General features: G+C 46.1%; 1 protein-coding gene across 7 annotated transcripts in view; it reads right to left on the bottom strand.

Annotated features, from left to right (window-relative positions):
• Nucleotides 1–16,007, bottom strand: part of LOC139050390 (uncharacterized) — a 527,729-nt gene that overhangs the window by 64,625 nt on the left and 447,097 nt on the right. For 6 of the 7 annotated variants that reach the window (XM_070526672.1, XM_070526674.1, XM_070526677.1 and 3 more), the window contains one exon: nt 5,951–5,974. The exons of the other annotated variant lie outside the window; for it this stretch is intronic. In XM_070526672.1, coding sequence (XP_070382773.1) covers nt 5,951–5,974 — 24 coding nt within the window. The remainder of the gene's footprint in view (nt 1–5,950; nt 5,975–16,007) is intronic. 7 annotated transcript variants of the gene reach the window in all.

Here is a 16,007-nt window from a genome sequence, read left to right as displayed (position 1 = left end):
CGTTTTCTAAGTGCGCGCATTATTCCATTATACATAATTTGTAAATTGTTTTAATAGATGCAGTTTTACTAAATATCTCACGTGTTAGTGCAGTTTTTCAATATAAGCGGCACTTCTTTGTGAGGCAGATGTCGCTTGAAAGGTAAAAGGCACTCAAGTTAATCAAGAACAAAGACTTCCTAACGTACCTGGGGGCGGGGATAACGTGACTTATTATGTAACGCTGTTTGCAGTAGTTAGCTCACAAGTGTTCAGTGGAATACGAAAACGTTTCAGCCAAGATTTTGAAGAGGCAGTTCTCAAAACTGCTACTAAGCGCAAGAGTTGTGCTAAGTAACTGTTTATACATTACTGCTTTGTTTCAAATCCTCAGTGAGAATGTATGCCTTAAATTGATTATTTATGAGGTTAACTAGCGATACTTGTGAAGTATTAGGCATGATTTTGTAACTACTCCTACAACGTTTGTCCGTTAGTTCAAGTAGTCCAGTTGAGGTGACAAAAAAGCGGTACATATTGAAGGAGATTCTTAAAATTTTATTGTCTATTTGCATAACCTAGGTAATTTGGTACATAATGAGAGATATAGATCCTTCATTCGTAATATTGCTTTGATTTAACGGTAAATAGCGGCAGTTCCACGGGGTAATGGGACATCATTTTCACATCTTAGTGAGGAACAAAATTGAACGCTGTTAGAGATATGCATAGAATTGAGGCGTTTACTAGGCGACTATGGAAATCAAGGCTCGAAGTACAATGAGAGTGCTGAGCATGGTTTTCAGTGTTCAAATGCGGTCTAGTAGGCTCGCTATGTATAGATATACAATCGCACTTTCCAAGGAGATTTCCGGCTCTTGAGAACGCACAGCGGGAATCTTTACTAGACACAGTGATAGCCCAGTGCCTATGGCGTTGCAGTCCTTAGATAGAGGGGTTATATCTTATATACTCCGCCGCGTTTTGATAGGTGCAAAATAAAAAAAAATGAACTCTCATTTACTAAAGCTCGGGCACACGTCAACAAATACCAGGCGGTGGAAATCCATTGAGAGTCCCCCATTACGGCCTTCCGGCATAAAGGTTTTGGTTTCGGCAGCTAAAACCCAGGAATATTAGGCAGGATTCCTGTCACGCAGGCTGGCTCACACGGCAAGACTTGTTGCAGATTTGTCGAAAATTTCATGAAGCTGCGGATAACGCAGACTCATCTAGCGGCTGACCATACCTTGATGGCAGTGATAATTTGCTGCTAAAGGGGAAAAAGTAAAATGCACACGTTTCACAGATTTATGTGACAATGCGATATGGAAAGTATAATTGGGTCGTCTCTCCTAATTTGATGTCACAGCCACGACCAGGCGCGGACCCTGTATGTTGCAACCGCGGTGCTACTTATTCGGTCACATTTCTTGTTTTTAATTCTGAAACCAAAGATATCATGCATCATGTCTTTTTTTCTTAATATTGGATGACTTTAAGTCGATTGACTTAATTTTGGAAGTTAAAAGAGAAATTTAGGATGACCTTCTAAAGCCAAGATTTAGCGTCTAGTTGGGGTCGGTATTTTTCGTGTCCTACTAACACAAATAATGGAACCTGGAAAAGGTGCCTCTGTTGAAACTACCGCTTAACATAATTAATTTTTTTGTAGATTCGAATTGTAATGTCATGGTATCATGTCGGTAGGTTGTGCGTAAGTCGTACTTTACGAATTTTGTGGCACAGTTAAACTTTGAGAAATTCAATTAGTTCAATGATACCCTCGCTTCAGGCGGAGGGCCTGCAAGAATAGGATCTATTCCGCACTTCCGTAGACGTGCGTGCGCGTTTGTCGTACGTCTATGCATCGGTCCCACCACGTGTGCTGCGACCGTAATCGACAACATGGCAAACTGTGCTACAACAGTACCGCCATGGCATCTATAACAAGGATGTTCGGGTTTCCCCCAAACAAAATTATGTTTTATCGTATAGTGGATCGCAATCCGACGCTGTCATATTTGTAGGCTGTGTGCAAGTCGTACTTTACGAATTTTCTGATGGATATTACTTTTAGAAGTTCAATTAGTTGAGAAACCTTCTTGCGCGAGGCAGAGGGCCTAGAGGAATGACGATTAACCATGATGGACCTGAAACGGCTCGAGTGAAAGCGTTTTGTCTTTCAATTTCCGCGTAACAGACTTATGTAGTCTCGTCAGTCCCAAGCTATCATGTCGGCAGCTGTGCGTAAGGCGTACTTTACGCACTTTTCTGAAGCAATTTACTTTTACGCACTAAGTTAGTTCAACAAGGTTTGCGCGAATGGAGGAAGCCTGGAAGAATGAGTGCTGTCTGCTGCACTTCCGCACACGTACGTGCTCACGTGACGTACGTCGCCTGTGGTGGCGGTACTTATGTAATGTCGCTTAGCGTCTGTCGTGGTGCTAGTGCTCGTTTAACTTACGCACCGGTTTCCCTGTGCATTTACTTTTACAGGTTTGAATGGAGGGGGTGCTTGATGTACAGCTAATTCAACATTACGCCTTATCTTTAGTCACTGTCGTGAATTTTTAATGCCGCCTGCAGCGAAAGTAGTTGCTTCCAATTTCAACGATTTTTGTGGCGATATGCTGACAAAAGTTCTGCATGTTGCGTGCGATACGTACCTGTGATGAGCTGTGCTCGTCACAGATACCTAAAAAAAATATCTCAAATTTGTCAAATTTTGCGCAATGTCGCGTTCAGGCGATTCCATTCCTCCACATAATGCAGCCGCTCTCTGTAATAATCAATTACAATCGACGGTAATCCCCCGTACTCTATCACTAAATATTTTAGAGCCATAGACACAACACTTTTTCATTAGGAGCTAACGCTATTGCGGATTCGCCCAGTTTTGCAAAAGAAAGTTCAGGCTAAACAGGCGCTTCTACATTATCTTCGTTAAATTCAAGACTCAGATTGGTTTCGTCTTTTTTTTTGGTAGTCGCGGAGAAAAATGGTTACTTTTGGTCAAAATAAAAAAAATGGTCACCGCACATTGGCAACTGAACAAATCTGAAAACATCGAGCAGTGTTCTGTATTCATGCAGATCATATGCTGCCGTTAATAGAGCTTTGGCAAATAGGTTTTACGTTCTGCTCACAAAACGCCCGTTAGATTATTTTTCTTTCTTTAAAAAACCTAAGAAAATGGACCTTAACACAAGGGTTCCTCTAGTTCTACTAAATGCATTCAATTAGTAGACAATCGCAAGGCTAGCATTAGGTTAAATGGGTAAACTTAGTTACAAGCACTTGTTGTAGTGAAAGTTGTGGTTAGGTTTAAAACGCAGCAGGTGATTGGGTAAACAATAGGTCATATCAAGTTCCGAAAGGTGTACGTATTACGGCGTCTGGCTTTGTTCACTATCCAAACGTTATCAGTTTCAGTTCAGTTTATTTCTTTAATAAGGAGGAGACATACATGTTTACATAAGTATACAGAAGGAGGTCCGAGAGCATGTGGCTGAAAGGGGACCTCCTGTCCGAAAATATATACATTAAAGGAAATACAAGGCATAAAACTTTCGCTTCTCGTGCATTGCGGACAGAGCACTACAGACCGATCTTATCTTACAGATGAAGAAAAAGGCGGCCACATATTACTTCCCCTGTATGACTGTTACGTAATTAAAGTCACCATCATTACAATGCTCGCGTCTCATAATTTAGTTTACATGAGTACCGAAAACCCGAAAATCTACAGGCACATTGCGCTATATGTGTCTCCTTGTGCAAGCAAAATTAGGTAACCCATGTTCTTTAAAACAGTGCTGGATTTCTTAGGCCAAATCACGACCGAAAGCTTAGGTTTCCTGCTCACATCATGCATTGTTTTTTAATGCACCACTACAGTGCTCCACTCTGCTGGAAATTTCACAGTTTCTGAGCTGCCGAGACTACACGACCCAAGACGAACGAGAAACGTTTCGATAAACGCATCACACCATGTTGCCCCATATGAAAGCATTCTTAAAACGCCTACATTCTGTTACACATAATCCACAGTTCTAGTGACAATATCAGCGAAATGCGAGAACTAATTAGAAAGTTAGCAAATTTTTTGTCTAAATCTAGCGACCCATACGAAAACAAGTTGTCAGCGTTGGTCCTTTTGCCAGAAAAAAGGAAATCTGTCGTAGTAGTCGCAATTCGATTTTGGCGGTTCTTTTAAATACATGTAAATTACCTCGAATATTAATCCTCCAACGCTACGCCATACACAAGCAGACGGCGCTCTTTGCCTTCTGGTGTATAAACCTTAGAAAAAGGTATGCTATAAAATGTGTCGTTTTACCATGTGAACAATTATTTGCGAAACTGTCCTCATTTTTATGTCATTTGCACTGAGTTATGGCTCTGCTTTGCGCCGATGCGCTTGCAACCACGAACGTGTCTTTATCCTTCCATGTAAATAAGAAAAGGTCGGGAGGCTGGGGCGGGGAGGGGGAGGGGTGCGGCGAGTACGTTTTTATGGAGGGCAGGTTCGCTCAGGACCAGCTGCTTGACTTTTCGTCATGCAGCAGTGACGTTGGAGACGTATACACTCTTGACTGTGTATTAATTCCTTCATCTTGGATACCAACCTTATTCTATCTGTTACTTCGTCTTCGAACTTTTCATGTTGTTTCACTTCACAAAGGATCGATGTAAAAAGAGTCAGCGAGCGAAGCGTTTGCCTCAATTCTCACATTCAAGGGATATTCAAAGCCAAGAGACAATCAAGAAAAAGGAAGCATATGGCTAATTGGGCATCGTTGACGTTATAACGTAGAAATTAAGAGGTAAAATTCAAAGCGGCAGTTCAAGAAAAGGTAATTTTGCTGGTTGGAGAGGAAACCACAACATTCCGCATTATGTATGCGTTGCACTGCCAATTCTGCTACGGTGACGGCAATCATCCGGCCACTACCTTCTTTATTGAGGCTTACTTGATCTAGCCTTGAGAGCGCTCGTCAGGGCTCGTCAGGGTCATGGCAGGCGAATACTGAACATCCCATTTTGCCTGTTGGCTTAGCATGGTTGTGATGAACAAAAATCCAGCCCCTTCGTTTCCCTGCTTCTCTCGGACTTGGAAAACAACCTTTTATCGAAGCGCCTAAAGGTGTGAAATATATTATAAGTAAAATAATTTGTGACGTCTAAAAATAACAACGAATGGAACTATTCGAAACAAGGGAAGCTCAATATGCAATCTTCCTGACTCAAAACTTCAAAACTAAGTTCTGCAAGTTTTACATGCGACAACAACAATCTTAACGTGAGATGCACCGTATTCTAGGACTCTGGATTACATTTCCCTATCTGCTGTTCTTCGAGTGCTCCTAAATGTAGCCACACAAAACGAAATTACAATCGTCCAACAGCAGCCGGGATCGCACCGGCAACCTCTTCCTTAGCAGCGCAGCAACGCAGACGCTACAATACTGCTTGGGATGCACTCGGAACTAATTTCGATGATCGATGAGGGTTCACGATCAATGAGGGTTCGTGCATTCCAGCCATATCAGATCATATACCAAAAGACTTTTCAGACGAAAAAAGGGTCAGTTACAATAATATGAAATAAGTGCCTACGTTACAGATGAGACTGGAAATTAAAAAAAGAAGAATTACCTTCATGGCACTCTACCAACACTCATTTATACATCAGCGCAAACCACACACGCAAGTATGCAGGAAGGACAGAGCATCGTGGCTGGAACACAATCTGTGTGCGTCTGTGTGCGATTTGCACTGAAGTATTCGTGTTGCTACATCAACTAACGCAACAGTCTGTGCTTTCGAACTTTATTGATGAACGTCAGTTTCAGATAAAAACAGGAGGCGACCGAGTGAAAAGTTGATTAGGTATGGTCTCAAATCTTGATCTTAACACACTGCATGCAAGCAGCGCTGAAATTGTGTCCGAATGACCAGCGCTTACCGGGATCAAGTTGATGGAGTCTCGCTGTCCATGCCGTAGCGTGCGAGAGAGACAGAGAAAAACACGTCAGTGCGAAGCATGAGAATTAAGAACTCAGTCTTTGCAAGCGACGCTTGGTGTCTCCTACGCTTCGAACACTGTGTTCGAAGCGTAGGAGCAACGTAGGAAGGACATGTTTGTTCTTGTGCTTTCACAAAAAGAGAGGAATGCCGGATAGCGGAATCCTTCACACATTCACTAACGTACGTTTCATATACTACATACTGAGATATTCTGAAAATTTAATGTGCTTGTTGCGTGCCTTGTTTGCACGAATAAGTTATGAAATGGGTCTTGCTGATTTACATGTATTTCAACAACATGTGTTGTTACTTTATACACATTACACTAATGTAAGCTACAAAGTAAGCAGTTAACAGTCTCAAATTATGCTGTCTGTATATATTGTTTAAGGTTTGTGCCACTCTTTGTATACACATAGCTATATCGTTCGTGCTTCCATATATTGCCCGACACAATCTGTGCCCAACCGCATTGACGATGACGACGGCGGCCTCGTGTGTGCAAGTAAGGCGCTACAGAAGAAGAAGCCTGGACTGAGCGCTTGCCCTAATTCTCTCAATTAAATACCGCTCTTCACTGTAGTCTCCAGTGAGCCGTGACACTGGTGGACGTGCTGGGTATCGCATCATCACCTAATGATAGGGACGACTCCTGCGACTAGCCCTGCATCCAGCCCTTCAAGACATCATCCACGCGTCCGAGACACCAGTGCATCGCGCAAGCCGCCGCCTGCAAGGTCTTTACCCGGAATTTGGACTCTTCCAAGAAACTTTGTCAGTGACCTCACCAACTCAGGAAATGGCGCTTGCATGTCCAACACAGGTGACTGTTGAAAACAACCTAGTCCCCACTAGCTCCCAGGGTGGCACGTATGAAGACGCCGAAGACTGGCTGGACCAGTATGAACGCGCAGCTAAGGACAATCAGTGGCGTCCGGACCAGAAGCTTTCCAATGTGTACTTCGCTCTTGAAGGTAGCGCAAGGATGTGGTTGACATTTGACAACGTGGGACGAATTTTGCCGTCGGCTACTTGACCCCTTCGGAAGAACTGATCGCCGAGATAATGCACAACGCCTTCTCGAGTTGCGCATTAAGAAGCCCAACGAAAGTGTTTCGATGTTTGCCGAGGTCATGTCTCGTTTGTTTCGCCGCGCGGATCCCAACATGCCTGATTTGAAGAAGCTGAGCCATCTCATGCGAGGCGTCAAAGAACAGCTATTCGCTGGTCTCGTGCGTAACCCGCCCACAACAGTGGAAGAGTTCATTAAGGAAGCCACAGCAATCGAGTGGGCGCTGCAGCAGCATTGCCGGCAATACGAACGCCTGACTAACGATGCGCCTGCAGGAGCCGCAGTACTGACAGTGACAGACGAGACTTCGCTGCGTGAACTAATAAGACACATTGTGCACGAGGAGATTGAGAAGCAAACAGCGACACCGAAGGAGTTCAATGTTGCTTCGGTCGCTGAAATTGTCCGCCAAGAAATCCGGCAAGCATTTGCATCACCTGAGCCACTCCCTGAACCGTGTCCCGAGCCGCGAGCATACAGCTACGCAGACGCTGTTCGTCGCCCGCTTTCTACCGGGCCAGTACAGCAGTACCACCAGCGGCCACCTATTGCTGCCTGGATACACAGGGAGCATTTCAGGCGACCCCAGCTTCGCAGGACCGACGTATGGCGCACTGCTGATCACCGACCATTGTGTTTTCAATGTGGCGAACCAGGGCACACTTATCCTTTTAACGCGACAGCGTTAGGGAGCTCGTGTCGCAGAAAACCCGGTGTCGTCGGTGTCGGGTGTCGGCTTCGGCGTCCGCGGCGTTGGCCGTGAGCGATAAATCCCAGAAGCCACTTCATAAATAAAAACATCTTGCAAGATGGGCTGGTGGGAATCGAACCAGGGTCTCCGGAGTGCGAGACGGAGACGCTACCACTCAGCCACGAGTTCGTTCCTTCAAAACGGGACAAAATCGCCTCTAGTGAATGCACTGTCGCCTTAGAAACGTGCAGTAGAAAGTTATATTGCGGTGTATATCGGTAATTATGACCATGTAACTTACAGAAGTCGCAGTTGCACGAGTAGCGAAGTACGTTTCCGCTAAATTTCTTCTGCGCTCTGCGCACACGCAGAGCCATCTTGCGGCAAAAACAGAAGACCCCCTCTTCGGAATGTACGGCGCTGCCCCGACACGTGGCGCGCCACTCGCCCCGTGATCGCTTCCGCCTTCATGGCGCGTCGGGGCCCGGCTATCTGTGCCAATCGCGACGTTTGGGTGGCGTAGCGCGTTTGAGTAGGCGGTGCGAACGGGGTGCGATAACGCTATCACGTTCCACTCTTGAAGGCGAAGCTTAAGCGTCCTCCAATTTTTTTCCCCTCATCTCCAGGGTGGCACCCAGGAAATGTCCCCTGCCACTCCGCGACAGTTTCCAGAGAGACATCGACGCTTCCACGACAGTGTCACTCGGGAACAAGGCAGCTCAGCTAATCTGCGGTGTGGTCGCCGTCTCCGTTGCGTTATTCTTCGCCGAACCGTCGCAGTTTCGCCGACGCGGTGAGGAAACTAACATCGGCGACCTCCGGGGTGAAGGTTGCAAGTCGTCGAACCACCGAACGCCGCCCAGCATTAGAGCAAAACGAGCAGAGCAACGCGGAGAAACGGAACGCCGACGAATTTGTGAGTGCTGACCTACTCTTAACGATTGATGGGCACGACGTGACAGCTTTAGCTGATACTGGCGCAGACTTTTCGTTAATGAGTGAGCAGTTGGCAGACCGGCTTAAGAAAATCAGAATCCAATCGACGGGCCCTTATATTCGAAATGCCGGGGGCCAGATGATGACACCTACAGGAAAATGTACTGCCCGACTCCAGATAGACAATACAGCTTTTGTCGCCGCTTTTATGATTTTAAAGAGTGCTGCAGATCACTCATTTTTAGAATGGACTTCTTGAGGGTGTACGGTGCCGTCGTTAACATACGGGACGGCGAGATAACCTTGTCAACTATTGCAGAGACGAGCCACGACGAAGAGCGCCAACGTACATCGTTACGCGTCGCCGACGACGACGTCTGCATACCACCACCATTCCGTCAGTTGCGGAGAACAGTATAACAAAGACGGTGTAGCCGAACAACTAACTGCACTTCTGTTCCATCAAAGTGTTGGCATTGCTCGCGGTATCTTCATCCGAATCGGTGGTCACACAGAGGTGCTTCTGACAAATTTCACCAATGCACGCCGGCACATCACTAAAGGCATCGCTGTGGCATACTTTGATGAAATTGACCGCGTTGAACACTGCTTTGCTGTAAAAGAGGAATCGACCACCGATACGATGCCACATGCACACGTCGTCGACGTAGACCCAGGTTTAGCGCCGCAACAGAAACAAAGTCTCAGGGAACTGCTTGACGATTTTAAGGACTGCTTTTCTACAACGTCCCAAGTGTGTAAAACACCATTGACGAAACACCGCCTTATTATGGAGGAAACAGCAATACCCATCCGATAGCATCCAAATCGCGTGGCGGAGAAAAAACGCGAAGCAATACAGCATCAAGTCAAGAAAATGTTAGAAGACGATGTCATCAAGCCGTCAAAAAGCCCCTGGGCATCTGTCATGGTACTCTTTAAAAAGAAGGATGGTAGCCTGCGCTTTTGTGTCGATTATCGCAAGCTCAATCGGGTTACAAGAAAGATGTGTATTCCTTACCACGCGTCGACCATTCCCTCGACAGGTTACTTTCTACTTTCTACGGGATGCACGGCACATCTCATCGATGGACTTAAAAAGCGGATACTGGCAAATAGAGGTTGATGAGCGGGATCGCGAAAGGACTGCTTTCGCAACGCCTGATGGGCTCTATGAAATCAAAGTTCTCCCTTTTGGTTTGTGTTCCGCCCCTGCCATGTTCCAAAGACTAATGGATACTGTCCTCTCAGACCTGAAGTGGAAGACTTGCTTAGTCTACCTAGACGATGTCATTGTTTATTCTGCCACATTTGATGACCATCTCAGACGGCTGTGGTCGGTTCTTCGAGCCATACGGAGGTCCGCTGGGCATACCTTAAAATCTGAGAAGTGCCACTTTGGCTATGAAGAACTACAGTTTTGTGCCATGTAGTAAGTCACACAGGTGTCAGACCTGATCCTGAGAAAATCGTAGCCGTTGCAAAGTTTTCAAGGCCTACAGACGAAAAGGCAATCAGACGCTTCCTGGGCCTGTGCGCATATTACCGACGATTTATGGTGGGTTTCGCACCCATCGCCTCACTGCTCACCTACTTAAGCAGTGAAGATGTCACGTTTGTGAGGGGCGAGGAGCCGGAGGAGGCATTTAACGAGTTGCAGCACCGTCTACAAACTCCGTCTGTTCTTGCCCACTTTGACGTGGATGCGCCGACAATGATCCACACCGATGCCAGCAACGTAGGTCTTGGCGCCGTCCTTGTTCAGCGGCAAGACGTCGCTGAGCGAGTCATTGCCTATTCGAGTAGAACAATCGAGTAGAAGTTATAAGTGACCCCCATACTCTCTGTTGGTTGACGAACATGAAAGATCGATCTGCACGTTTGGGACGCTGGAGCCTACGACTTCAAAAGTATGACATGACGGTGGTCTATAAATCGGGAAGGCAGCACTTAGACGCTGACTGCCTTTCCAGATCGCCGATCGAGTCGTCAGGCGGAGATGATCACGAATCCGCAGGATTTTTAGGAATTGTTGATGCCGCCACCATCTCTCAACAACAGCAAGAGGAGCAGGAGCGTACGCCACGAATTGATTTCTCAGAAGGTCGCACCACAAACAAGTCCAGATTGTTCTCAATGCACCTGTTATCATTCTGCCTACGCAACAGTGTTCTTTTTAGGAGGAATTTCACTTCAACAGGGAAGAGGTATCTATCAGTCGTCCCTAAAACTGTCTGCAATGAAATTTTGCAAGCCTGTCACGATGAAGCTACCTCAGGTCACTTAGGCTACACAGGAACATTAGCACGGATCAAAGAAAAGTATTACTGGCCACGGCTCGCAGCACAGGTGAAACACTACGTTCGAACGTGCCTTGACGAAACGTGCCGGACTATTACATCCCGTTCCAGTGCGGAAAACACCGTCTGCACAAATCGGGATGGACCTTTTGGGCCCATTCCCAATATCTGCTGCCGGAAATAAGTGGATCATAGTCGCGACAGATTACCTCACGCGATCTGATGAAACCAAGGCACTTCCTAGCAGCACAGCAGCCGAGGCCGCACAGTTCTTCATCGATAACGTCGTCCGGAGGCACGGTGCTCCAGCGGTCATCGTAACCGACAGGGGAACCGCGCTTACGGCTGAACTTTTGCGAACTGTACTCGCCTTCAGTGGCACGGCACACAGTAGGACGACAGCCTATCACCCGCAAAGCAATCGACTCAACAAGACTCTCGCAGACATGCTGTGCATGTATGTCGGTGTGGAACACAATAACTGGGACCAAATATTACTCTACGTAACGTTTGCTTATAGTAAGGCTCGGCAAGAAACAACAACAATGACGCCAAATAAGTCTCCTCTACGGTCGAGAAGTGACCACAATACTGGATGCTATGCTTCCTCATGATTCCAGCGATTCCGAAACTGACGCTGCAGATTTTACAGAGCGCGCCGAAGAAGCAAAACAGCCCGCACGCGTTCGCATTGCTAGCCAGCAAGACCGTGATGCCAGACGTTACAATCAACACTACCGATGCGTCGTCTACCAGCCCGGCCAAAGGTTCTGGGTTTGGGCTCCAGTACGCCGCCGGGGCGTCGCGGAGAAACTTCTGCGCCGATACTTCGGACCGTACAAGGTTCTACGACACCTTAGCGACGTCAACTATGAAGTCGTTCCTCACAGCCCATCCTGCTCGAGGCGCCTTCAGGACCTGCCTGAGACTGTGCACGTGGTGCTCATGGAACCTTATTTTTCTGAATGACATAAACCCACTCTGGTTTGCTGGACACCGGATCCTACCCGCCGAGCATAGGGACGATGCTGCTTCTGGAGGGGGCAAATGCTGTGACGCCATCTGTGCCCAACCACGTTGACGAGGAAGACGACGACCTCGTGTGTGTGCAAGCGAGGCGCTACAGAAGAAGAAGCCTGGACTGAGCGCTTGCCCTAATTCTCTCAAATGAATACCCCTCTCCGCTCTTGTCTCCAGTGAGCCGTGACAATATGAAGTCCCGTTCAGCGAAATTGCACTTGCACTTCAGCCAGTTTATACTGTTCGAAGACTATCTTCGGAGATTTATCAGACGCACTATCCCGCAACGCCACAAGGCTGAACGCGTGATGAGCAGGAATAAATAAATAGTAGCAGGCTAAGCGTCGACAACGACCAGACCGTGACTACAATACAAGCATCAGTCAGGAAAATCCGGACGACCACAAGCAGCAGCCAAAATAAAAGTTTGGAAACGAAAAAATGCTTGCCCAACTCATCTCACGATGAGTGCTGACCTTAATGTGATTAACATTGCAGCAATGAGCCACAAACCGCATTGCCACGGCGGATACGCGTCATGTTTGAGGCGTGTACAGGCAGCCAAGCTTCTATTCCCGCTTCCTTATAGAGAGACTGCGATATATGCTGGTGGCGCATCGAAGCGGACAGGTGGTGTGTGTGTTATGTATTGCTATAGCGCTATCTGCATGTAAATACGCCGGTTCCATTGCGACCCGCACAGTGTCACGCAAAGGATGGAAGGTCGGATCGCGTAATCTTTCAGACCATCACTAACGTGTTTTTTTTTTCTGTACAACACACAGTTCAAGGCTTCATTGATTTTTCATTGAGGATTTGTGCTTATACAGCGGCACATAGTGACCAGCTCACATGCTTACAATGCATAGACGATATATTTATAATATGGGGGCATGATGAGGACAGTCTGCATAAAGTTGTTAGTTTCTGAAATTATTTTCACCCAATATAATTCGCATCGAAATATGCAACCGAACACATATTCTTCCTGGACACTATATATATATGTACAACGGGACACCAACAACAATGAGGTATAAGAAATCTTTCGACAAAAAACAATACCTAGAATACACAAGCCACCATGCCAGACATTGCAAATAGGTCTGTGTAGTGGCTTCGCCACTACACATCTACATCGCATTAGACTTAGAAACCGAATTTACATTGAAAGGCTCCATCACTAAAGAAGCCCTATAAAACATTAACTGTGCCGTTCAAAAATCCTACACTAGTACGACCAAATATTGGTTATTCCATGTTTTCAGACACCACTTTAAAATTGCAACGACAGCAATACCTCTTCTTGTTACTAGATTTTGAAACGCACTCCTAAACTTGGCAAACATCCTCAAGAAATCTACCCAGTTCTCACCAGCAACAATAAATTTATTACAATGTCTTGCCACTTGCCCACAGTAGCCTTCAGACGAAAAAATAATTTCGTTGGGAGCTCAGTTTAGCGGAGGCAATACACATCTGGAAAGGTTCAGAACGGAGACTCGACTGGCTTTATACAAGAGTAAAACCAGGTTTACCAAGTTTACTGACTTGCATTGGTGGTGCCACTGACGGAGAGCCGCTTAGGTTATAGAAGGGAACAATGACCTTCACGGCGAGGCGAAGTGTATTTCCGGAGCAGAGTCAATGGCTGCCATGATGGGGACAACGCAGTGATGAACATAGTCTATTGCCTAGAATGTGCAACTTCTAGAAAACAATGCATAGATTAGACTGAACAACAAATTCATGCGAGACTCACCTACCATCCCGCAGATACAATGCACCATTTACCTAAATCACTAGCGAGTGACTTCGATAAGGACGACCATATTTTCAAAGAAGCACAACTCTATACTACAACGAAATTTTCGTTCACTGCCTGAGAAGAAATATACGGAATCATACCCCATAGAAAAGTTTGAACGCCCGCACCCAACGAGAATGAACTTGGCTTGTGGCCCCTTCGACTCGCTAACAGATGTAACTAAACTCCACAAATTTTCATACTTCAATGGATGCCACCGCAATAGGACGCCCCTACCCCCTCTGTACCCTGTTTCCGTTGCCTTGCGTGCGACAGAAGACAGCGGGCTTCCTCCCTGCTTTCTTCCCTTGCGCGCGAGAGTTAACCGATATCATCTGCTCACTCTTACATGCTTTCACTCGCTCCTACATTGTCCTGCGCGCAGCGACGATGTTATTTCCCTTGGTCTTTAAACCGAGCATCACAGCGATGGCAGAAATGCATATGGGGCGTCTATGATTGCCAAGGCAATAAGAGATGCTCAGGAGAGGAGCCGAGTTGCCGCACAAGGTGTTTGTAGTTGTGTGCGGACACCAAGGAGTTTATCGTCCTCAGGCAGCCTTCGCGAATGAAGTGTTCAAGAGCAGCGGGGAAGAGAGTCCCACCGAATTACATGACCGACACATCATTCAATTCCACGGTGAGAATACCTTACGTCGTCATATTGATTAAATGCTAAACTGAATACCGGCGACCGGCGTTGTAAGATGGGATGTGCCTAACATTTTTTCTTTAGCCTCTCGCTTCGCCCATCCCCACTCTCTCCCCTCGTCTTCGAACACCGTCCTTCCAACAACAACGTTTAGAAGCGCGAAAGCACAGTGTTCATTTCTTTTTCAATCTCTTCCTAAACAGCCTGCCGCCGCCGACAGTGCCATCACGAGAACTCAGCCTACTATCCCTTTAATATTAACTAGGCGAGGTTGACAACACTGCCAATGACTAGTATAAGCCACCTATGGAAACCTCAGCAGGCCTTTCTGAGGCTCTTTATAACTGTTTATGTAACTTCTATTCCACCGTAATCGCTTCGTGCGCCGGAGACCATAGGTGCGCCGCAGTGACCACATTATGGTAAGAACTCGAATTAGCCTACACCTGAGGAGGGAACGGAAGAAACTGGTACATAAGAGGCCGATCAATGAGTTAGCGGGGATAGTGAAAATAGAGGAATTCCGGATTAGGCCACAGAACAGGTATTCGGCTTTAACTCAGCAAGAGGGCCTTAATGTTGAAGCAATGAACGACAATCTTATGGGCCTCATTAAGGAGTGTGAAATAGAAGTCGGTGGTAACTTAGACAGGATACCGGTAAGCTATCGCCGGAGACAAAATATCTTATTAAGAAACGCCAATTTATGAAATCCTCTAACCCTACAGCTGGAATAAAACTGGCAGAACTTTCCAAGTTAACCAACAAGCGTAGGACAGCGGACATAAGGAAGTATAGTATGGGTAGAATTGAGTATGCTCTCAGAAACCGAGGAAGCCTAAAAGCAGTGCAGAAGAAACTAGGAATAGCAACAATCAGATATATGCATTAAGAGACAGAGCAGGCAATATCATTACTCTATCATTACAAATATGAAAAAGATAGTTCATGTAGCTGAGGAGTTCTAAAGAGATTTATACAGTACCAGTGGCAGCCATGACGATAATGGAAGAGAGAATAGTCTAGAGGAATTTGACATACCACAAGTAACACCGGAAGAAGCAAAGAAAGCCTTGGGAGCGATGCAAAAGGGGAGGGTAGCTGGGGAGGATGAGTTAACACCATATTTGTTGAAGGATGGTGGGCAGATTGTTCTACAAGAACTGGCCACCCTGTATACGCAATGACTTATGACCTGGAGCGTACCGCAATCTTGGAAGAACGCCAACATTACCTTAATCCATAAGAAAGGGCACGCCAAAGACTTGAAAAATTGCAGAACGATCAGCTTACTGTCCGTTGCCTACAAATAATTTACTAAAGTAATCACAAACTGAACCAAGAACACCTTAGACTTCTGTCAAGCCAAGGACAAGGCAGGATTCCGTAAAGGCTACTCAACAATAGACCATATTCACACTATCAATCAGGTGATAGAGAAATGTGCAGAATATAACCAAGCTTTATATATAGCTTTCATTGATTACGAGATAGCGTTTGATTCAGTCGAAACCTCA

The sequence above is a fragment of the Dermacentor albipictus genome, chromosome 10, assembly GCF_038994185.2.
Source record: "Dermacentor albipictus isolate Rhodes 1998 colony chromosome 10, USDA_Dalb.pri_finalv2, whole genome shotgun sequence".
Classification (NCBI taxonomy): domain Eukaryota; kingdom Metazoa; phylum Arthropoda; class Arachnida; order Ixodida; family Ixodidae; genus Dermacentor; species Dermacentor albipictus.
Note: the sequence above shows the minus strand (reverse complement) of the source record. Positions and strands in the feature narration are given on the sequence as shown.